Source organism: Hemiscyllium ocellatum, chromosome 10 (assembly GCF_020745735.1).
Source record: "Hemiscyllium ocellatum isolate sHemOce1 chromosome 10, sHemOce1.pat.X.cur, whole genome shotgun sequence".
NCBI lineage: Eukaryota > Metazoa > Chordata > Chondrichthyes > Orectolobiformes > Hemiscylliidae > Hemiscyllium > Hemiscyllium ocellatum.
Genome location: NC_083410.1, coordinates 50141942 through 50167544, shown reverse-complemented (window position 1 = coordinate 50167544; position 25603 = coordinate 50141942). Strand labels below are relative to the sequence as shown.

General features: G+C 40.0%; 1 protein-coding gene across 1 annotated transcript; it reads right to left on the bottom strand.

Annotated features, from left to right (window-relative positions):
• Nucleotides 1–371: 371 nt before the first annotated feature.
• Nucleotides 372–8048, bottom strand: LOC132819423 (required for drug-induced death protein 1-like). Its single transcript, XM_060830913.1, has 2 exons — nt 7501–8048; nt 372–842 (listed from the first exon to the last, which is right to left on the bottom strand). The coding sequence occupies exons 1-2, from the start codon at nt 8029–8031 to the stop codon at nt 723–725; spliced, it is 651 nt and encodes a 216-aa protein (XP_060686896.1). The 5' UTR covers nt 8032–8048; the 3' UTR covers nt 372–722.
• Nucleotides 8049–25603: the final 17555 nt, after the last annotated feature.

The following is a 25603-nucleotide window of genomic DNA, read 5'->3' as shown; positions in this document are numbered from 1 at the left end:
ATCCCCAATCACTCTTCTAAACTCCAGTTAATATAGTCCAAATCAATCCTGTCTCTCTTCATCAGATTGGTTCAATTGTTTCTGTAAGTCTTTTGTATGTAATGGATTAATGCCAGCAAAAAAAACTATCAGTACATACAAGTCAGTTTTCTGCATTTCTAAACTTAGTTATTGAGCTTAATAATAGTTCAGAGATAGGAAATCATTCACGGAAGTACAATTTGTGGCTTTATTTCAATGACTGACCAATAAAGATACAGGTCTTTGTATCAATCACCTATTGTGCATAGTTTCCAATGACTATGGAAATAAACCAAACATTATAAATAAATTAGATTCAACAAAGGAAACTACTATGTATAAATCTGTAATTTAATAGCAATTAGAATGAGAACAAGCTTACATCTAAAAATGAACATTTGTGAATACAGGTCTGTGATAGTACAATATATTTGCTGCAGCAATCATGAACAAAGTCTATCTGCCTTAGGGTAACTGATTAGCCTACAAAAATGGTAATGAGTGAATAGGAGATTCATGATGCCAGCATCTACTATAGCCTTTCGTATTGGCTTCTAAGAAAACCATCATTTAAATTTATAATAACTGTACAGATTCAGGTTGAGCATAAAGTGATATTTTAAAGTTACAAACATATAATTTTGCATCATTAACATAGAAATTCAACAATGTATGAAATCTTCCAATGTTCTCTCAGTCCTTCAACGCATCTCAGAAATCACAGTAAAAGAGGTTGCGTATGGCATTGTGTAATTTTGTGCAAATTCTTGAACGCCAAGTACAAAGTAATTCCATCCAGCACGCAGGACTTTTAAAATGTTCTAAAGAGTAAAAATTAGCATTATTAGATAATTGAATATTTGAATTACCAAAAAACGAGCATCCAGAGTACAAATTATGTCAGTGTTCTATTCTTCAAAGTATTAAGATATTTGAACGGCTCCGTCATGCTCCAGTACACTGCACCACTAACTGATGAATATGATTTGGAATCATAGAATCACTAGAGTGCAGAAAGAAGCCATTCAGCCCATCAAATCTGCACCTACCCTCCACACAGCATCCCACCCAGATCAACACCCCCAATCTATGTGCAATTTACATGTGCAGTTTTACAATGTCAATTGTAATAAACAATAGATAATTGACAGCTGATTAGCCACTTCCTTATTGGCAGTGAAGAAGGAATAACATTGGAACTATTAGCATTAAATTTGTTAAATCTTTACACTTGTTCCTTACATAAAGCAGCAGCTTGGATATTCTGGTATTATTTTCTATCTCTCTCTTTACTAGAAAGCAAGGGAACGAATAAAAACATGATTTTAACCTTAGCTTTACTGATATTGAAAAGCCTACTTGTCATTAAAGCAATGTCATAAAATCTGTAGAGGGACATAAATGGCAAGCAGGTAGTCCACAAATGAACTTCAAACTTCACTGTAATTTTCACTGTTGTCTTAAAAGAAAATGATCAAATGTACGGGGCAAATTCCAACATGACCTGCAATATCTTTTGTTGTTTTTGATAACTGCTGGTGAAAGATTAGTACAAGTTTGTAAATGCAGATATACCAACTAGGAGTTAAATATCTGGTGCTAAAGATACTAGTTATTACAGTGCTCAGACAAAATAAAACTATTTTGGTATAGGTATATAGTAGTGTACCACTAAACAGCTGTCTGAGTTAAATGTTTCTCTGTTGTATATGTATTCCCTTTTTGTACATTCTTTCACCTGTAAAGCCAAAAATCCTAACTGAATGTAAGCATATTCTAACTTAAGGGAAAGCATCTCTCCTAAAACCATCAATGAAAATGATGACAATCAAAGTTCAGAAATGTTATACTTTTCCACGCATTGTCAGCCTCAAGCACAATCACTTTGGTAGGTTGTAGTTCCATTTAAAAAGCATGTGCCCACTTATTTTACCCCACAAGTATGTTTTTACTTTAACCTAAAACAAGTACATGTTTGTGTACTGTAGGGGAGTGGTATCTTTACAGTTCAGCAACTTTTATGACTTTTCCAAATAAAATTATAAATTTTGAGTCAAATTATGGAGAATTTTGAAATGTTCATTCAGAAAATGTGTAGAAATGACCATCCATCACTTCCTCTGGCAGGTCATTCGACACATTAACTTCAGTTGTAAAAAGGTTGCCTCTCATGTCCTTTTTAAATCTTTCTCCTCACACCTTAAATATATGCCTCCAATTTTAAACTCCCACACCCCAGGGAAAAGACCCCTTGTCATTCACCTTATCTTTGCCCCACATTATTTTTTAAACTTCAGAAGGTCCTCCATCGACTTCTAGTGAAAAAAGTCCCTGCTTTTCCAGTCCATTTTTATATTTTAAACCTCCCCTTCCGGCAACTTCCTATGAAAAGCCTAGCTGCCTTTGTGCTCATGCACACTTGGGTCCAATTAATAACAATACAAAGGGACTCACATTACCATTGATATTATATCCACAGATAATAGGGAGCACCCACAGCAATCAGGAAGCCCAGTAACTTTAACTGTATAGGCTGGTGTCAAGCACAATGGCTGGAGAGATGGGAGGGGTGGGGCTATCCCTTCCAAGGTAGGGTGAAAGAGGGAGATTCCTTGAAGGGTAGTGTCAGCAGAGGACCCCTCCATGGTCATTGTCCTCTTTTACCCTCCCCTCATGGCTCACTCTAATCTCCCGTCACTGGACCATATTAACTTTCCAAACATAAACTGGGACTGCCATGGTGTTAAGGGTTTAGATGGAGAGGAATTTGTTAAGTGTGTACAAGAAAAGTTTCTGATTCAGTATGTGGATGTACCTCCTAGGGAAGGTGCAAAACTTGACCTACTCTTTGGAAATAAGGGAGGGCAGGTGACTGAGGTGTCAGTGGGGGAGCACTTTGGGGCCAGCGACCATAATTCTATTAGTTTTTAAATAGTGATGGAAAAGGATAGACCAGATCTAAAAGTTGAAGTTCTAAATTGCAGAAAGGCCAATTTTGACGGTATTAGGCAAGAACTTTCAAAAGCAGATTGGGGGCAGACGTTTGCAGGTAAAGGGACGGCTGGAAAATGGGAAGCCTTCAGAAATGAGATAACGAGAATCCAGACAAAGTATATTCCTGTCAGGGTGAAAGGAAAGGCTGGTAGGTATAGGGAATGCTGGACGACGAAAGAAATTGAGGGTTTGGTTAAGAAAAAGGGAGCATATGTAAGGATAGATCGAGTGAATCCTTAGAAGGGTATAAAGGCAGTAGGAGTATACTTAAGGGTAAATCAGGACGGCAAAAAGGGGACATGAGATAGCTTTGGCAAATAGAATTAAGGAGAATCCAAAGGGTTTTTACAAATACATTAAGGACAAAAGGTTAACAGGGAGAGAATAGGGCCCCTCAAAGATCAGCAAGGCAACCTTTGTGTGGAGCCACAGAAAATGAGGGAGATACTAAACGAGTATTTTGCATCATTATTTACTGTGGAAAAGGATATGAAACATATAGAATGTTGGGAAATAGATGGTGACACCTTGCAAAATGTCCATATTACAGAGGAGGAAGTGCTGGATGTCTTGAAATGCATAATTTGGATAAATCCCCAGGACTTGATTAGGTGTACCCTAGAACTCTGTGGAAAGCTAGATAAGTGATTTCTTGGCCTCTTGCTGAGATATTTGTATCATCGATAGTCACAGGTAAGGTGCCGGAAGACTGGAGGTTGGCTAATGTGGTGTCACTATTTTAAAAAGGTGGTAAGGAAAAGCCAGGGAACTACAGACCAGTGACCCTGACGTCAGTGGTGGGCAAGTTTAGATTAGATTACTTACAGTGTGGAAACAGGCCCTTCGGCCCAACAAGTCCACACCGACCCGCCGAAGCGCAATCCACCCATACCCCTAACCTAACACTACGGGCAATTTAGCATTGCCAATTCACCTGACCCGCACATCTTTGGACTGTGGGAGGAAACCGGAGCACCCAGAGGAAACCCACGCAGACACGGGGAGAACGTGCAAACTCCACACAGTCGCCTGAGGTGGGAATTGAACCCAGGTCCCTGGTGCTGTGAGGCAGCAGTGCTAACCACTGTGCCACCGTGCCGCCCACGGTTGTTGCAGGGAATCCTGAGGGACAAGATGTAAATCTATTTGGAAAGGCAAGGACTGATTAGGGATAGTCAACATGGCTTTGTGAGTGGGAAATCATGTCTTACAAACTTGATTGAGTTTTTTGAAGAAGTACCAAAGAGGATTGATGATGGCAGAGTAGCAGATGTGATCTATATGGATTTCAGTAAGGTGTTCGACAAGGTTCCCCACGAGAGACTGGTTAGCAAGGTTAGATCTCACGGAATACATGGAGAACTAGCCATTTGGATACAGAACTGGCTCAAAGGTAGAAGACAGAGGGTGGTGGTGGTGCAGGGTTGTTTTTCAGACTGGAGGCCTGTGACCAGTGGAGTGCCACAAGGATCGGTGCTGGGTCCTCTACTTTTTGTCATTTATGTAAATGACGTGGATGCAAGCATAAGAGACACAGTTAGCAAGTTTGGAGATGACACCAAAATTGGAGGTATAGTGGACAGCAAAGAAGTTTACCTCAGATTACAACAGGATCTTGACCAGAGGGGGCCAATGGGCTGAGAAGTAGCAGATGGAGTTTAATTCAGATAAATACGAGGTGCTGCATTTTGGGAAAGCAAATCTTAGCAGGACGTATACACTTAATGGTAAGGTCCTAGGGAGTGTTGCTGAACAAAGAGACCTTGGAGTGCAGGTTCATAGCTTTTTGACAGTGGAGTCACAGGTAGATAGGATAGTGAAGAAGGCATTTGGTAAGCGTTTTTTTATTGGTCAGAGTATTGAGTACAGGAGTTGGGAGGTCATGTGCGGCTCTGTAGGGCATTGGTTCGGCCACTGTTGGAATATTACATGCAATTCTCGTCTCCTTCCTATTGGAAAGATGTTGTGAAACTTGAAAGTGTTCAGAAAATATCTACAAGGATGTTGCCAGGGTTGGAGGATTTGAGCTATAGGGAGAGGCTGAACAGGCTGGGGCTGTTTTCCCTGGAGTGTCGGAGACTGGTGGGTGACCTCCTCGAGGTTTACAAAATTATAAGGGGCATGGATAGGATAAATAGACAGTCTTTCCCCTGGGGTCAGGGAACCTAGAGCTAGAGGGCATAGGTTTAGGGTGAGAGGGGAAACATATAAAAGAGACCTACGGTAGCAACTTTTTCGCACAGAGGGTGGTACGTATGTGGAATGAGCTGCCAGAGGAAGTGGTGGAGGCTGGTACAATTGCAACATTTAAAAGGCATTTATGGGTATATGAATAGGAAGGGTTTGGAGGGATATGGGCCGTGTGCTGGCAGTTGGGACTAGATTGGGTTGGGATATCTGGTCGGCATGGACGGGTTGGACCAAAAGGTCTGTTTCCATGCTGTACATCTCTATGACTCTATGATCCTTCAGACTGACCCTGCACTGAGCTGTCAGTTCAGGCTCTTCAGTGTAATGGGACTGTCAATAGTGCCTACGTGGCACTGCTATTCAGAAGGTGTCCAGGATTTTGACTCAATGACAGTTTGGGAATGATAATATATTCCAAATCAGGATGGTGTGGTTTTAATGAAATCTTGCAGGGGTGCTGTTCTTGTCTATCTAATGCCCTTGGCTCCTTCCAGCTTGTAGAAGTCAGAGGTTTAGAAGGTGTTGCCAATGGACCCTTGATACATTACAACAATACAATCTGTAAATGGTAAACTACCAATCTGTCAGTGGTGAAGGGGTACTAATGAAGTCAGCTGCTTTGTCTTGGATAATCTTAAGCTTGTCATTAAAGCTGTACTGATCCAAGCAACTGGACAGTATTCCATCACACCCATAGCTTGTGGCTTGTAGATTGTGCACACAGTTTTTAGAGAGTAGAATGCCCAGTGTCTGACCTACTCTTGAAGCCATAGTATTTGCATGGGTGGTTCCTTCAATTTCTAATTAATGCTAACCCCAGGATGTTGATAACTGGGGACCCAGCGATAATAATACCATTAATTGTGAGGAGCAGATGGTTTGGTTCTCTTTTGTTGGAGATGGTCATTGCTTGACACTGGCGTATTGAGAATATCAATTTCGTAGAAGATCAATAACCTCAAAAGAAGTAGTTAAAACAGATGAAATAGGTCATCTGTACATTCCCCCAGGAGGTAAGTCAGTTAACTGGCAAAGTAAGGCAAGCAGCTGAGAGGTTTTACAGAATTTTAGGACCACAATTCTCAACATAGCAAATAATCTAAGTTTTTTCGCAGTCTTCATGTATTCAAATAATCTACAAAAATCAGGATGACGGATCAAAATAAGAGGGAATGATGATACAAGTACAACTCAAATTACAAAAATGTTGAGGTTAATGATATTAATTGAGCTGATTTAAAGGAGACATTTCCTGATATGTTTAGGTCCCTAAACTTATTAACCAAAATAGGGGAAAGAATACATTCCAGAACTTTAAAAATATATTTTGCTTTGTGTCATTTATCTTTAGAGACATCTATACAATTCAAATGAAATAATTTCTTGACACCATTTGGACAGAAATTCAGATTATGCAGAGAATTTAGAGCCTGCAGAAACTCATAAATCTGGCCATTTTGTGAGTCATGACCAGTCCCTTCAGAAGGAGAGCAACATGTGTTTGTTGGTGACATCATGCTGAGGAGACAAAAATAACAAATGATTTGTAAAATAAAGTGTTGGAATTGTTGACAAGGGGATTGGTATCCAGGTTCTAGGAGTGTAGCAGAGGGAAAAGAAGCAGAATTGCATGAAATGCAACACAGTCCAGAGCACTGTCAGCCACAGTGCTGTAGAAGGTGGTGGTCTCAAGAGAGGACAAAACTGAAAACTGGTATAAAAGATTGCGTCTTCCGAATAGTTGCGCTGGAGACACAGAATCATTACAGAAGGCAGCCAATCAGCCCATTGCCCATGCTAGCTCTCTAAGGAGCTATTCAATAATGCCATTCCTCCACATCTTTCTTCCAACTTTGCATATTTCACAGGGAGAATGGGTAGGAAGTAGGCAATGAAGTGGTTTAGTCAAGGTAACTTTGGAAATTAGGGGGACTTAAGGTTATATTGATCTGGGAAATTGTGTTTGAGTTCTCGGCGTAATACTTCAGGAACGATATTCTGGTCTGAGCTGAGACACTGGGAGGGACAGCGAGATAAGGCGCAGATTTGCCAAAATCCGCGAGGTCAAACTTCATAAAATTGGATCATTTTTCTTTGAGTTTATTAGTTTGAGGAGTGGCTGCCTTGGAGAACGCAATATCTTGCTACAAAAAAAGTTACCTTTGCTTTATAACATTGATGTATATGAGATGTGTACAGAGGTCAGTGCAGAAACACTTACCCAGACACCTTCCACCATCCGGCAATTAACAATCCTACAAATTTAGTATTATTTTGAACGTCTACTTTTCTTACCTTCTTGCACTTTTTAAGCTTTTGCTTCCTTTTGAATTTTTTGGCCGTTTTGCTCTCCTCATTCGGATTCTCTCCCAAAGACTCGATCAAAGGTTCATATCTGTCTGGAATTAAAGCAATGTGAACTTTTTTAGAACCTGATGTCTTCTTAACCTGTTCTGGCTCCTCGGTGCTTTCGCATTGAGGTCCATCGGCGGACTCCTGGATCTCTTGGACAGTCGGGAGAATAGCGACTTTTTTCAACTTAGCTTTGAAATGCCTTATGTTTTCCAACGTCAGTTGTTGGTCAGTTGAAAGCAAGTTTTCTTGGTCAGTTCCAATTGCATGGCCTTTTCCCCTTCTACCCTGAAAACTGGCAAAACCACTGAATGGTAACTGCCTTTTTACCAGGGATTTTAAGTTTTCCGCAGTCATTGTGGTGATTCCATGGAAGTAGAATTTTTGCACTATCCTATCCTGATATACAATGTAACCTGCCCTTTGGCGCTGCTGTAATCTCAACCTTGGCCGCTTCATCTTATTTATATGCATCAGGCTAAACCAATCGATTGAAGTTGTGTTTTCTTTGTACAGGACTCGCTGAATGTTTCGGCACTTTCCGGGAACAGGGAGACTACATTGTTTAATAATATTGCTGCTAACGTCCGTAGAACAATTTGCAAGGAAGTGTTTTTTTTGTGTTTGAAAATACACAAACATCCCAATGCACTTCACAGAAATTTAAGGAGACAGGACATGCTGCCAAAGAGGGAGAGATGTAAAGTTGACTCGATGAGGAAAGTTTTAAGAGGGGAATGAAGTGACAGAGGAGTTAGGAGAAGTTATTGCAGACCGTGGAAAGTACTGTAAGTGATAGTACCATAAGATATAGGAGCAGAACTTAGGCCACTCAGCCCATCAGTCTGTTCCGCAATTCAATAATGGCTGATGAACTTGTCAACCCCGTTGTCCTCCTTTCTCCCCGGAATCCTTGATCCCCTCAATACTTAAGAACCTATCTATCTCAGTCTTAAATATAGTCAATGACCTGGCCTCCACAGCCTTCTGTGGCAATGATTCACCACTCTATGGCTGAAGAGGTTTTTCGTTATCTCCATTCTAAAAGGTCTTCCTTTTAATCTAAGGCTATGTCCTTGTGTCCTAGTCTCTCTACAATGGAAACATCTTTCGAACATCCACTCTGTCCAGGCCATTCAGTGTTCTCCATGTTTCAATTAGATTCCCCCTCATCCTTCTAACTTACAGTCCTCAAATATTCCTCAAATGTTAAGCTTTTTATTCCAGGGACAATTCTCGTGAATCTCTTCTGAACACACTCCTGAGACATGGGACCCTAAACTGCACACAATACTCCAAATGTGGTCTGACCAGAGTCTTATAGAGCCTCAGAAGTACATCCCTGCTTTTAGATTCGAATCCTCTCAAAATAAATGCCATCATTGCCTTTGCCCTCTGAACTACTGACTCGACCTGCAAGCTTACCTTGAAAGAATCCTGGATTAGAACCCCAAGTCTCTTTGCACTTCAGAATTCTGAATTTTCTCCCCATTTAGAAACTAGTCCATGCCTCTATTCTTCCTACCAAAGTGCATGACCTCACACTTTCCCACATTGTACTCCATCTGCCACCTCTTTGCCCACTCTCCTAACCTGTCCAAATCCTCCTGCAGCCTCTCTGCCTCTTCAATGTTACCTGTCCCTTGACGTATCTTTGTATTGCCTGCAAACTTAGCCAGAATGCCCTCAGTTCCTCCATTTAGATCATTAATGTATAAAGTGAAAAGTTGTGGTCCCAACACTGAGCCTTGTGGAACATCACTTGTCATCGGCTGCCATCCTAAGAAGGATCTTTTATCCCCACTCTTTGCTTTCTGCCAGACAGCCAAGCTTCTATCCATTGCTAGCACCTTGCATCTGACACCATGGGCCCATATCTTACTCAGTAGTCTCTGGTGCAGCACCTTGTCCACGGCCTTCTTTAAGTCCATGTAGATAACACGCATTGGCTCTCCTTGGTCTAATCTGCTCATTACTTCCGGAAAGAATTCTAGCAGATTTGTCAGGCATGCCCTCCCTTGGTGAAACAATGCTGACTTTGCCCTATTAAACCATATAATCGCAAGTGTTCAGAAATCTCATCCTTCACGATGGATTCCAGGATCTTATCAATGACCAAGGTTAGGCTAATCGGTCTGTAATTTTCAGTCTTTTGCCTTATTCCATTTTAAGCTAGTTGTCATGTTAATAATTTTCCAGTCCTCTGGGACCTTCCCTGACTCTAGTAATTCCTGAAAGATCGTCATTAACTCCTCCACTATCTGTTCAGCTATCTTCCTTCGAACACTGGGGTAGTCTGGTCCAGATGATTTATACAAATTGAAGCCATTAAGTTTTTCTAGCACCTTCACCTTGGTAATGGCCATGATACTCAGTTCTGCCCCCTCACTCTCTTGAAATTTTGGGAAATTACTTGTGTTTTCCACCGTGAAGATTGATGCAAAATAATTATTCAGTTCTTCAGCCATTTCCTTGTTCCCCACTACTATGTCTCCAATGTCATTTTCCAGCAGCCCAATGTCCACTTTTGCTTCTCTTTTGCTTGTTATATATCTAAGGAAATACTTTCAATTTTCCTTTATACTACTGGCTAGCTTACACTCATATTTAATCTTCTTCTTCCTTATTTCATTTCTTGTTGTCCTCTATAGGTCTTTGTAAGCTTCCCAATCCTCTGGTTTCCCACTGCCCTTCACCACATTATGTGCTTTCTCTTTTGCTTTTATGCTATCCCTGACTTCCCTAGTCAGCCATGGTTGCCTCATCCTTCCTGTACCATGCTTCAGGATCGATCTCTGCTGTGTCACTTGAATTACTCCCAGAAACTCCGGCCATTGCTGTTCCACTGTCTTTCCTGCTGGGCTCCTCTCCCAGTCAATTCTACCTAGCTCCTCCATTATGCCTCTACAGTTGCCTTTATTCAGCTGTAATACTGTTACCTCTGATTCTACCTTTGATTCTATCTTCTCCCTCTCAAATTATAGAGTAAATTCAATCATATTATGATCACTTCCTCCTAAGGGTCCCGTCACCTTAAGTTCCCCAATCAAGTTTGCCTCATTGCACAAACATAAATCTAGCATTGCCTGTTCCCGAGTTGGGTCCACCACAAACTGCTCCCCAAAGCCATTTCTTAGACATTCCACAAATTCCTTTTCTTGCAATCCACAACCAACTGGTTTTTCCCATTCCAATTGCATTTGAAATCCCCATGATCACATGCAACTTTGCCTTTCCTACACATCTTTTCTATCTCCTTGTGATCTTGCACCCCAACTCCTGACTACTGTTTAGAAGTCTGTACATAACTCCAACCGTGGTTGTTTACCTTTGCAGTTCCTCAATTCTACCCACACAGATTCTACATAATCTGACCCTACTTCATTCCCTACTATTGATTTAACAAAGGGATGGACTATGTGATTGGTTTATTGTCAAATGTAAAACTTCGATCTTTAAACATTTTGTTTTGAAAAGTAAGCCTGACACTTTAATGGCCGTGAAATGGACTTGCACCTAAAAATGAAATGATTTTCTAACCACAGAATATTAGATTTAAAGAACTGGTGAGTCCAGGAGGCTCGTTGTTAGAGCCACAAACAATCCCTTCGGTTTTTTTTCCAATATTGGACCAGTGAAATTTAAAACTCAGGTAAGACTGGATGTCAGTCAAGCAACATGAGAGGGGCATTGAAGGGTTTGAGAGAGGCATTAGAGTGGTATTGTGCGTGGAAGCTGGCATTGTGTCCATAAGTAATGTAATTGAAGGATGAGGATGTGTATGTGGGTGTCCAAGAATTAATCTTTGATATGCCAATATACAAATGGGACGGGACGTTTCTGTTTAATATTCTTAGGAATTAACCACCAGCTTACAGTATGCTTACACCAACAATGAAAATATCAAGGAGTATTGTGACTTTGGCAACTTCCAGAGCAGAGAAATAAACAACAAATTGTAATTGTTGAGATCACTGTGGCAATTGCATATGGATTTAATACACATAATAAATATTAATCATTAGTTCGTTATGTAAGTAAATGGCTGATCAAACCTAACACATTTGAGTCAATGTTTAGTTACATAGTTGTGAAGAAGGTTATCTCAGATTACAACGGGATCTGGATCAGATGGGCCAGTGAGCTGAGAAGTGGCAGATGGAGTTTAATTTAGATAGATGTGAGGTGCTGCATTCGGAAAAACAAATCTTAGCAGGACTTATACATTTAATAGTAAGATCCTGGGGAGTGTTGCTAAACAAAGAGACCTTGGAGTGCAGGTTCATAACTCCTTGAAAGTGGAGTTGCAAGTAGATAGGATAGTGAAGAAGGCGTTTGGTATGCTTTCCTTTATTGATCAGAGTATTGAGTACAGGAGTTGAGAGGTCAGGTTGCAGCTGTACAGGACATTGGTTAGGCCACTGTTGGCATATTGCGTGCAATTCTGGTCTCCTTCCTATCAGAAGGATGTTGTGAAACTTGAAAGCGTTCAGAAAAGATTTATAAGGATGTTGCCAGAGTTGGAGGATTTGTGCTATAGAGAGAGGTTGAAAAGGCTGGGGCTATTTTCCCAGGAGTGTCAGAGGCTGAGGGATGACCTTATATATGTTTATAAAGTCATGAGGGGCATGGATAGGGTAAATAGACTAGGTTTTTTTCCTAGGGATGGAGGACTCCAGAACTAAAGGGCATAGGTTTAGGGTGAGAGGGGAAAGATATGAAAGAAACCTAACGGGCAACTTTTTCATGCAGAGGGTGGTGCGTGTATGGAATGGGCTGCCAAAGGAAGTGGCGGAGACTGGTACAATTGCAACATTTAAAAGCGATCTGGATATGTATATGAATAGGAAGGGTTTGGAGGGATATGGGCCGGGTGCTGGCAGGTGGGACTAGATTGGGTTGGGATATTTGGTCAGCATGGATGAGTTGGACCGAAGGGTCTGTTTCGTGCTGTACATCTCTATGACTCTACCTAATTTTAAACAGGGATTTTATTGGGTGCTGCTACAATTAACTTCCAAATTCTTTAGGATAAGAAAACAGCATTAGATTTGGATTTCCTCTTTAATTAGAGGAATGTGAGCATCATCAGCCCTGAGGACAAAGCTAGATGATTAGTCTCAGCCAGCCATAACCATTTTTTTGTGGAAGGTATAACTCAATAAAATGGCTAATTTTTACTCTGATATGCATTAATTCAATTTTACAGGAGCTTTTCGATGTCACGCTAAGTCATGTGCTGCCAGATATCTAGGACTGTCACTCTCACCTCAGTCTACGTCAATACGTGTAACCTGCAATGGTTATGCAACATTTGCACGCCAGTTATGGAGGGAATGAAGATTTAAGGTGAAGGGGCACCAATCAAGTAACCTACTTTGTTCTGAATGTTTCACAGATAGGGAAATTTAGGCCACTCAACCCCTCAAGTTTGCTCTGCCATTCAATAAAATCATGGCTGATCAAATTACTCCACATTCCCATCTATCCACGATAAACTTTCACCACTCCTAGAGGATTCTTGGAGCTATGCTCAACTTAATATGACAGAGTGTTCCCAATCACTGTATTTTAATGCATTGACCTGCTCTTGTAACCATATTATTAAGGGACTTTGTCCAGATCAGTTTCTGGTCAATAATGTAAATGGTATGGAGTTTGAAGATAGTAATTAGTTTGATTGTCAGAGGAAGTCTGATAAGGATGAATGTCGCCTGGTGCTTGTGTGGTGGAAATTTACCCACCCAAGGTTATAAGTTGTGCAGGCTTCACTATATATGGGCATGCAATGCTTTAACTGAATCATTACAAATGCAACTGAACATTGTAAGTTATTAGAAAATGTCCTCACTTCTGGCCTTATAAAGGGGAGAATACAATTCATAACACCTCTAACACTAGTTAGGCCTTAAAGAACCTCTGCACTGAGGACAAAGCTAGATGATTAGTCTCAGCCAGCCATAACCATTTTTTTTGTGGAAGGTATAACGCAATAAAATGGCTAATTTTTACTCTGATATGCATTTAATTCAATTTTACAGGAGCTTTTCGAGGTCACACTAAGTCATGTGATGCCAGATATCTAAGACTGTCACTCTCACCTCAGTCTACTTGGAAATGTGGTAGAGGCAGGTTCAATTGAGGCATTCAAGAGGTCTTTAGATGATTATTTGGATAGAAATGCAGGAGTTTAGTATGAGGTAATGGTGCTCATTTGAACAGCCAGTGCAGGCACAATGGGTTGAATGACCTCTTTCTATGCTGCAACTTAGACTCATCGGGCACAGAAATAGACCCTTCAATCCAATTTGCCCACACCGACTAGACATCCCAATCTGACCGAGACCCATTTGTCAGCATTTGGCCCACATCCCTCTCAACCCTTCCTATTCATATACCAATGCACATACCTTTTAAATGTTGTAATTTTACCAACCTCCAGCGCTTCCTCTGGCAGCTTGTTCCATACACGTACCAGCCTCTGCCTGAAAAAGTTAGCCATCACATCCTTTTCAAATCTTTTCCCTCTCACCTAAATCAATGCCTTCTATTTTTGAATTCTCCCATCCAATGAAAAAAGATTTTGGTTATTTATGTCCCTCATAAATTTATAAACCATTATAAGTTCACCACTCAATTCTGTGATTCTGTGATTGTTAGACTCCACAACCTTTGCTGAATCCAACACACTTGTGTATTTTTTGGTATCACATGGAATAAATCAAATTGGATGAAGACAGGCTTCTGTGATGGTAAATACCTCAGAAGATCAAAACTGATCATTCATTTGGCACTTCTGATTGAATATGGTTGCAAGTGCTCAACCTTGACTCTTACACTCACAATTTGGGCTTTGTCATTATGGATAATGGGGACATTGTTAGAATCACAATAGAAACTGATAGCTTTTAAAAAGTTACTGAATTTACAATGAATGACTGCAAGAATCACAAAACAATATTTCAAGTTTTAAGACTTTTACTGCAATTAACAAACTAACAGTAACTAATAGTGACTATGCACTATATTTTTATACAACTTAAACTTTAACTACAAGGAAAAAAATCCCATTTACCTTTTATCAACCAAAAAAAGGTCCCAATATCTACACCTTATCCTAAACCTTAAGTGTATGATTCATTTTCCTGAAACCAATTTAAGTTATTATCAACTTCTAAGAGCTTGCTTCCTTTTCCCCTTTCCCAGCTGAGTAATTTCTTATCCCAAAGCTGACTTTCATTGAAAGGATTCCACTGGAGATTCCTTCCCTTTAGCCTAGCCTAGATGAATCTGCTAGCTTCCTTTAAATTCTAATAGACTTGATCACTTCAGTCCGAGTGTGAGTGTGGTGACCAACAGAGTCAGCATTTTTTCTGCCTTACTGCAACACTGGCTAACTCACTTCATCCTGCTTTCTCTCTCGCTTGCTCTCTAATTCCTGCAAACTGACTTGTTTCTGTGCATTTCACGGATATTTCAGAAAATCTGCAACACAGTAATATAGGGATATTTGGTCTTCTCTTTTCAAAGTCTATCCTGCTAGCAACTTTAATCATTTCAGCCTTGTGTCCAGGTAGAAATGCTAACTAGTTATCATTTGACCAAACTCCATTCTATCTTGGAATTAAACATGGTTTAAAATCTGGTAATAAAGAATGATGAACCTAATATCTTCCTGTGAAACTTAAAGACTAGCAGTGCAACCACAGGCAGCACAACTGCTGTTCACCATTTCTCCAGGTGTGAACATCATGCACCTTCCTCACAGTAAATCAACCTGAATCCTACTGACTCCATAGCAAACAAACACCCAGGCTTATCAGTGGGCAGAATTCAGAACAGGTCACTTGACCATAATTTTCTTTGTCCATTTTACCTTAAATTAAAGAGACAGTCTGAAATAATAACAATTCTATAAAGTTTGTATTTATGACACTGTTTATAGAAACTCCACATCCTATTCAGTGTTTAATTGTTTGTTAGCATTTATAATGGGTCATTACCGCAGAGCTTTGATCTGTAGATGGCTACTTCTACTGTTTCCTGTTGAGTCACTTTACCAAGGTGACACCTAATTTTAACTACTATACTTATTCTGCTCCTGGACTGCTTTCTCATACTCTTAATTGGACAAATATTATTTCCTTGGCTTGATCATAATGACAAGACTAAGGAATCTACTGGGATGCAGTTACAGATTGCAGTAGATTACAATTCTGCCACTGCTGAGGATTTGTAGATGCCCACTTTTGAGCTGCTAGATCTGTTCTGAATCCATCCCATTTAACACAGTGATAGTGCCATGCAACACAATGTACAGTAGAAGCTGAAAGCAAGTAGAAGCTAGTTTCAGTTCCATGCCAAATATGATAGCTTAGAAATGTGCAGTGCAAAGGAGAGTGAGGGAAATTACTGTGGTTCAAGGAAAAAAATAATAAAACCAGGAACTGGGGAAAAGACAAAACAGTACAACTCTGCCCCTACACAGACATTGACTGTGGGAGGGAATTCAGCAGTATATCCAAAAATCTAGGTAGGACATGGGAATGCTATGAAATTGGTGATTCTTAAAAGAGAACAAAAGAGGGGCTGACCTACTTATTCAATCAAGAAAGATAACATGGAAATTTGGAGAGGGGAGTCTTTGTGAGCAAAACAGTGTTTGGATGTGAACATTACAAACATTCCTGTTGGAGCCCTGAAATAGCCTTGATGGACAGTTACTAGCTCTGGGGTAATGCAGTCCACACATCTACTGATTCTTAATTTAAGATCCGCTGTCTAATGAGAGAACAAGCCTATTGTCCAGTAGGATTATGGTAACTTTATTTTTTAAAGTAAGATAATTTCTTTACTATCTTTTAATCTTTTCCTGTCATCCACCTACAAATACCAAATCTTGTAGCCCATGAGCTTAGTAAATGGATATACTAGTTTAATTTCAGACTATTATTGATAGCCATGGGGCCGGTTTCTTGGGTGACAAACTTGTAATATGGGGACTTAAAGCCAAAGTTTTTTATTTGATTTCTGATATTACTGAAGTCCTGTAGCAGACCAACACCCTTTAGGTCAAATCACACCCATTTTTGAGGATTTATTTTTAAATTTAACAAATCACTATTGAATATGGAGTGACAAGTATCTTTTGTTCTGTTCTTTATTCATGTGACATCAACTCAATGAATAGCGTTCCTACTTTATGGTTGTGAATGTGAGTCTCTCTAAAAATAAAACTTTTGACCCAACTGCAGCATTTAAAGGGATAGCCCCCTGACAAAAAAAGTTAAGTGGAAACACTTTTTTTCTGAAAAAGATGCACTTAAGGCCCAAGATTTCTGACCTGGGTCATGCCTTTTGGACAAATAGCATCATAATTTGGAGAATATTTCTTTAGCATAGAGAAAGGAGAACTAGTGTGTGTGGTGTATTTGAATTTTCAGAAGGCTTTTGGTAAGATATTACATAGAATGCTAGTAAATAAAATTAGTGTGCATCGGATTGGGGAAATACTCAACTATGGACTGAGAATTGGTTAACACTCACAGAGTAGGGAGTAGGAAAAAACAAATCATTTTACTAGTTTCCAACTGTTCACAATCTGTACCAGTGATTGTAAAGTAGGGACCAATTGTAATTTTCCAAATTTGCTGGTGACACCAAACCTGGGGACAATGTAAGTCATGAGGATAATACAAAGAGACTTCAAGAGGACTTGGGTAGGCTAAACGAGTGGCAACTGGAATATAATGTGAATAAGTATGAAATTGCTCACTTTAGTATAAAATAAAACAGAAAGAAAGTATATTTCCTAAATGGTGAGAAGCTTGGAAAGAGTGGGTGTCCAAAGGGGCCTGGGTGTTCTTGTGTATTAGTCAACGAAAACCAGCAAGCATCTGCAGCAAGCAATTAGAAAGGCAAATGACATTAAATTCATGTGGATTTGAGTACAGATAAGAAAATGTCTTGCTCCAGTTGTGTACAGCCTTCGTGAGACCACAGATGATCCCTCTAAGCTGCCCAGCTGTACAAGCATGCAGCCAATCTGATGTTCATATCTGGAGATTTGTGTGCTGACATAAATCACAGCACTGACTATCCATTCTGGAAGTCTCTGCTCTGCATGGACCTCAGCGGTCCAAGGGAAGAAAAGAATTGGAAGGAACAATGAAGACCACATCTCGATTATTGTGTACAGTTTGGTGTCCTTTATCTAATGAAGGATATACCTACCATGGAAGGAGTTCAATGTAGGTTCTACAAATTAATCCGTGCAATGCTGGGATTGCTTATGAAAAGTGGTTAAATGTGGCAAAAGATATTGGAAGTGAGCAGGATTAATATACTAAAATACAAGATTAGCCATGGTCATATCGAATGGCAGAGTGGATTGAATGGGTGGAATGGCTTCTATTTTCCATGTTTCTAATTTTTTGCAGCAGTTGTATGGAATCTTGGTGAAATCACATGGAATTTTTGAACACTTTTGGTCTCCTTTCCTAGAGAAGGATGTACGCCCATAGAGGGTGTGGAATAAATGTTGACCAGACTGACTCCAGGGACAGTGAGATTGTTTGATGAGGACAGCTTGAGGAGACTGGACCCATATTCCCTATTGTCTAGAAGAATTAAAGGTGATCTCATTGAAGCAAACAAAATTCTTACCAGCTCAACAGTGGAAATGTAGAGAAGGATGGTTCCCTTGACTTGGATCTCGAACCAGAGGCACAGTCTCAGAAGAGGTAAAACATCTAGAACTGAAATGAGGAGGAATTCTTTCACTGAAAGGGTGATAAATCTTTGAAATTCTCTATGCCATCAGGCTGTGGAGGTTTAGTCATTGAGCATGTTCAATGCATAGATCAACAGATTTTTTTTGATATTAAACATTTTAAGGAATATTGGGATACTATATGAAAATCACAACTATCTAGTTGAATGATCACCAATTATCCAGTTGAATGATGAAGCAGGTTCAATGGGTTGAATAGCCTATTTCTGCTCCTATTTCCTATGTAACCTAACACATCCTTGGCTGCTGTCATGTTTCCTCAGGTCATCAATTAACTCTCTTCTAAGAGTAGGGCTGTTCCTACTTTCTGTTCCTCCAATGTTTACTTTCAATCATATATACTCCATTTAGAAAGCAGATCAGAATAACTTCTGGAAAACATTCAGGTTTTGACCAACAAGTGATAGTTTGTCCAAGAGAATTTCCAGCTAATACCCTGTCCAGTATGGAAGACTGAATAACCTCCTGCTGCCCTTCAACAGCACCAATACGAGTCACCATACAATAGCTTAGAAGCTTAATGGGACAGCCTCTGTATGCTGCAATGAATGACTCATATTCTGACATCTGAAAGCCCCTCTGCTATCTGTAATGTTCAGGTTAAGAATGTTATGGAATATTCATGACTCACCTGGATGACTATGTAAACAACAATTCAGTAGCTCAACATTATCAACCAGATCAGGCTCAGTGGGATCACTGTCCAGTTTCTACATCACTGAGGCACTGAGGCTACAATGTATGTGATTTATCAGTTGCAGTGCAGCAACATACAAAATTTAACTTTGACAATCCCTCACAGTTACACCACCTCTACCATCAATAAGGAGAAGACCTGAAAGATCCTTGGATGACTATCATCGCAAAATCTGACATCATTCTGACTGAAACTTAAATTAATGTTTCTTCATCATTGCTGTGTTAAAAATCTAGAATTCTTTGCCTTATAACGTGGGGATACTGTCAGCTCAAGGACTGTGATAGTATAAGATAAGGCCCATCATTCCCATCTCAAGGAAATAAAATGCAGTGCTACCCACATCCAAAATCCAAATTGTAAAATATATACATCTTTACATTTTGTTTGGTCTTGCAGATTTTCTTTTTATTTGTTAAGACAATTTCATATTTATGCTATTTTTGAAAGGAGACTTTCAACAAACGTCTATGATTGAATTAAGTCAACATTTGATACAGTAACATTTGTTTACAGAGTAATGTATTAAAACAGTCGAAGAAGCAAAATATTGCACTGAGCTTCACCAGGAGATATTCTTGGCAATCAAAAGGTCAGTCAAAAATTGAGGGCTTCATGCGTAAAGAAAGAAACAGAGGTGGAGAGACATAGAGGTTCGGGGATGGAAGCTCAGGGTTGGCTAACCGAATAGCCAATTGAATACTGAAGAAGCCCTGAAGAAGGGCTTATGCCCAAAACGTCGAATCTCCTGTTCCTTGGATGCTGCCTGACTTGCTGCGCTTTTCCAGCAACACATTTTCAGCTCTTGGCTAACTGAATGAATGGCTACCAGTTAAAATCAAGGATACCTAACAGCCATGAAATAAAGATGCACAAACTTCTAAGTGTTGTGTGTGACTGTGAAAACAAAAATAGATAGATTTCCCGATACTAAAAGTGTCAAATGATGTAAAGAGTGTGTGAGTATATGACACTGAGTTTGAGGATCAGCCAGGATCATGGTGAATGGTGGACAGAAATCAATTTGCTAAACAGCCTCCTGCTTCTATTTTCAATGTTTCTGTGGAGGACATTAAAGAGAGGAAGAGAAGGAGGCCATGGAGGGATTGAAAACAAGAATGAGAATTTTAAAATAAAGGCACTGCACAACCAGAAGCCAGTGGAGGTGAGCAAACACGGGGATCATTGATAAAAGAACTTGGTGCAACTAAGGCACAGACACGAGATTTTCAAAATTATTGAGGACAGAACGTATAAGACAAGTGAATGAAATGAGACTAAAATGTGAAACCAAGGATCCCTCCATTTCCTGGCAAGTCAGTTCGGGCTGGATCTTACAATCTCCTAGGGTGTGTTGGCTCATGGCTGGGTTTATATCTATTTCTGCCTATCCATCCCTGCCTTACCATAATTTTTCTGCAGGCATTAGGAATGCCCATTTGCCTGTGAACCAATTATGGGCCTTTTACTGGCCATTTTAAGGCCCAATTAAAAGCCTCCTCTCACCACCGCTGGGATTCAACCCAAGGCAGCAGAAGCCCATGTCAAATGTATAATCAGCAACTTTCACTGCTTTTGGACTGGTGGCTGGACTAAAGTTATGGTTCCTCCTTTACAGATTTCCTTGCTCATTAAAGGCCCCTCCCTATCCCGGACTTCAGGGATCCAAGCTTTTCTTCTTCCCCTTGCCCTGTTTACTGCTCCACCCCACTGAATGGGCCCATCATCCTGACCTCAATGATGTCACGCCCTACCCACCTCACTTACCTTGTTTGGCTACGTCAGTGAACATCACCCAGCATTAACTGCAGCCCCAGCAGTAATCTGCTAGGATTAGAGAGCTGCCATTTGATGGAGCAGGGGTCTGTTCTCATGCAATTAAATGGAATGTGGAGAAATAGCAAAACAGCGTTCACACCAGCACTACTTCCCCAACCCACATAAATTCCAACCTCTTTAGAACATTACGGGAGCCCAATTACAAGTAAACAAGAAATCTTAATTACATGTTTTAATTAATCTAAATTAAACAATGTGAAAGGAAGAAATTTGACACAAGAACAAAAATAATTAATCTAATTTAACTGAGTTATGCTTTAACTCAGTATTGAATCCCTACAGTGTGGAAACAGGCCCTTCAGCCCAACAAGCCCACACCAACCCTCCAAACAGCAACCCACCCAGACCCATTCTCCTACCACCCTACATTTTACCCTGATTAATGCAATTAACCTACACATCCCTGAACACTATGGGCAATTTAGCATGGCCAATTCACCTAAACAGCACATCTTTGTGATTATGGGAGGAAACCAGAGCACCCAGAGGAAACCCCACGCAGACACAGGGACAATGTGCAAACTCCACACAGACAGTTTGTCTGAGGTTGTCAGAAAGACAGTTGTCAAAACAGAAATGCGGAGACATTTCTTCAGCCAGAGAGTGGTGGGCCTGTGGAATCACTGCCGCAGGGTGCAGTGGAGGCCAGGACACTAAATGTCTTCAAGGCAGAGATTGATAAATTCTTGATGTCACAAGGAATTAAGGGCTACGGGGAGAATGCTGGTAAGTGGAGTAGAAATGCCCATCAGCCATGATTGAATGGTGGAGTGGACTCGATGGGCCAAATGGCCTTACTTCCACACCTATGTCTTATGTTGGAATCGAACCCGGGTCCTTGGCGCTGTGAGGCAGCAGTGCTAACCACTGAGCCACCGTTCCACCCCATGAATGAGCTAAAAAAAATGGATTGAGGGTTATTGCAAATAACTTATGATTATTTGTCAAAATCAAATGGGTCTTTTCATCTCCATAAAAATTCTAAACATCTTTAGATATTCTAAACTAAACTGTAATGTTAAACTAATCGTGGAATGGGAATACTCAGTTGACATTATCTAGTTCAGAGTTAGAAGTTGGAGCAAATAGAATATTTAAAGTTGGATGGTTTACCTTCCTTATCTATTTTGCAACTGGATGAGATCGTGCAAATAAGTTTCAAGAATAAATAGGATTTTTTTCAAGTTAAAGTTTAACCAAACAGATAAAAGTAATATGTGACAGGTCTGTCAGTTTACCAGTGGAAAATTAACATACTGATAATGATAGCTTAAACACTGCTTATTAACAAGCAAAGCAAACAAACAATGAGTAATCTGAAAATCCAGTTTGTTGGAAGTTTTATACAGGAATAAACTTGGAGCTCAGCAGATTGTTCAGATTTATGGCAGACCTGAACAGTTAATGTCAGTTATATTTTGAATACATTTTCTAAACTGTAAACAAACTCATTGGAATTTTTGCAAGTTCTAGTGCAAGGGTTAAAGTCAAACACAGCACCAGATTACAACCTGCATGTCATGAAATGCTTACCATCCTATTCTTACAGCACTTAATTTAAAAGTTTTACTTACCTGAAATATGTAACAATATATTGCAGTGATTGAGTTTGAGACTAACTAAGGATATTTGAAGAAAACATTATGCAATATTCACTTCTGAAAAGGTGACTGTTACTGGGATAGGATTTCTTAACAAACACAGTCCTCCAGTGTCCAAAGTCTATTTCAAAAGAGGACAATTGACAAGCAGGAATACAGGTAAATACGATCACTAACTCAATAATTCAATTGTGTTTGCTAGCTCTGCATCTGAAAAATCACAAAATGTATAACCTTTTCCCTGCCTCAACTCATGAAATGATCCATATGAACTGCAAGTTTCTGTCTAAATGGTGTAAGTTCTAGCTGATGAATAAGAAAATATAATCTGACTCTGAATTGGTCTTCTAATATATTTTGAATCATTTATTTTGAATATCTTTCAGATTTTCAGCTGTTCATCCTGATGTGTTATTGCCTGAAATCACCTTCATTCCCAGTTGTTTAGTAAATCTGAATGGCTTGCTTTTTTGCAACAGACACACTGATATTAGAAAGCATCAGTTTGAGAGTTGGTTAAACATTTTAAATTCTATTGGGAGGTTTCAGTGTCCAAATATGAACTGAGGAATTTTGTGGACATTTTAGCAATATATGTTTGGCCTTACCTTCCTTTCTATTGATCTGGCATAAACTCCAGTTAATTATCTTCTTAAGTGAATTAAAATGACCTCTCAATAGGGATTTGTCAGTTTAATTGTGTTTTCAACACTCTCCACCTCTATTAAGCAAACAAATACATCAAAAGTTGTGTCAGGCACTGTAAAATGATTTAGGACTGTCAACCATGTGTTCTACCTGAACAGAAATTGGTTTAAGACTGTTCAAGAAGATAGGTCTCATCAGTATGATGTTTTTCACCACTGTTCACCATATTGTGTTAATAGTAATGGTTTAATAATTAATTGCTCACCAAGGACTTATTATCTCCATTGGTTAGCTTATTTAAAGCAATAGAACATATTATAAATTATGAAGCAGACAGTGCAGGAAACCAATTGATTCTTGCATGTGCAGCTTGCAAATCCAAACCAGATTTAGTGCCATGAAGAGTCTGGCTTGGATTGTAAATACACAATGCATGAAGTCCTTAAAGTTCAACTCTCTTAAAAGCAAAATACAGTGGAGTCACAAGTAGACAGGGTAGTGAAGAAAGCATTTGGTACACTTGCCATTATTGGTCAGTGCATGAAGTATAGGAGGTAGGAGGTCATGTTGTGTACAGAACATTGGTTAGGCCACTTTTGGAATACTGCATTTGATTCTGGTGTCCCTGCTATAGGAAAGATATTGTTAAACTTCAAAGGGTTCAGAAAAGATTTAAAAGGATGATGCCAGGGTTGGAGGATTTGAGCTATCGGGAGAGGCAGAATAGGCTGGGTCTACTTTCCCTGGAGTGTCGGAGGCTGTGGGGTGACCTCATAGAAGTTTATAAAATCATGCAAGGCACAGATACGGTGAAAAGTCAGGGTAGGAGAGTCCAAAACCAGAGGGCATAGGTTTATGGTGAGAAGGGAAAGATTTAAAAGGGAGCTAAGGGGCAATGGTCCATTAATGGAATGAACTGCTAGAGGAAGTGGTAGAGGCTGGTAGAACATTTAAAAGGCATCTGGATTGGTGTATGAATAGGAAGGGTTTGGAGGGATATCGGCTAAATGCTGACAATGGGATTGGATTAATTTAGGATACTTGGTCAGCATGGATGAGTTGGACCAAAGGGTCTGTTTCCATGCTGTACATCTCTGCCCAGGACAGTAATAAACTACAGAAAATGATGTGCACAGCCCAGACCATCACAGAAGATGTGATGGTCATCTTTCCTTTTATGGACTTTGTTTACACAGCTCACTGCTGCAGAAAGGCTGTCAACATCATCAAAGACCCATCACATCCTGGTAATGACCTCCTACAACCTCTTCTGTAATACAAAAGATACAGAAGCTTGACCCTTTCACACCCTTCGCGACACTTTTACAAACTGTTGGCACTTAATATAAACAAAACTCATCATCTTATGACCTAACTGTTCTATATATCTGTTTGCAAATATTTACCTTCTCAGGGTGAGATTCACTCTTTTTAATATTTGTTTCACTAGTGTGTGACAATTTATATAGTCCCACAATCCAACATTGTTTCTTCAAATGTATCGCAGGCAATATGTCACAGACATGATTGCATTCTGTGTTTTTATATAGACTCGGCAGGTTTTGAATTTGTGTCCTAAAAATACACAAATGCATTTCTTTTGCATTTGTAAGAACAGATAGATGTTCTGTGCATTTTTTCTTAACTCCTATTTTGGGAAAGCGTATAATTCCCAAGCACCGTTTCCACACATGAAAATATCTAACATCAATACTCAACACTGTAAGTCAAGGAGCAGTAAGTGCATTGATGTGGTGCAATCGCTGAATAGGCAACATACGGTTAAAGCACTTGGCAGTTGAGTCCAATGAAATCATGTCCCAGTCACATGACTCAAAATTCTGCTTGTGTCAAAGTCATCAGCCATTCCTGCCAGCAGAACATCAAATCCCATTGAGCAATGCCTAAGATAAACCAAACATTCACACAATTTTTCCTTTCCAACAGTGTTTGCTGATACCAAAACTGTGGGTCCCCCACCCCTGTGAGCTCACCTGGAAAGGGCATGCACATGGTTCTAGGCCGTCTATGCTGTTGCGTCATGTGCATGTGCACATAACAGGCATTACATTGTTGTGAAGGGCCACTGAACCTGAAACGTTAACTCTGATTTCTCTCCATAGATACTGCCATACCTGCTGAACTTTTCCAGTAGTTTCTGACTTTTTTTCTGATTTACAGCATCCGCAGTTCTTTCCATTTTTATTTATGTTGAAAGGAGGTTCGGCGGCAGAAAAGACATCCAGCATCCAGAGAATGGGGGTTATCGAAGAGTGGGGTTGGGAGGAAACCGTGGGACTGAGTCTGGGGGTGGATCAGGACCGAATGAGCTTCTCACATTCTCTTCATTGACCTATCCTCCTCCTCTTCCTCCAACCCTTTCTCATCCCAACACACATAGTCCTCCAGTTCTCTCGAGGGTCCCGATGGTAAACCTTTTACAACCCCACCGTTGCCCTGACCGCTTGC

Excerpts from the sequence above, each read along its gene's own strand:
- LOC132819423 (XM_060830913.1), bottom strand. The coding sequence starts at position 8,031 with ATGCATATAAATAAGATGAAGCGGCCAAGGTTGAGATTACAGCAGCGC. Across the intron at positions 843-7,500 it reads AGCTTAAAAAGTGCAAGAAG|AACATTTTAAAAGTCCTGCG; the intron begins GTAAGAAAAGTA and ends TTTACTCTTTAG.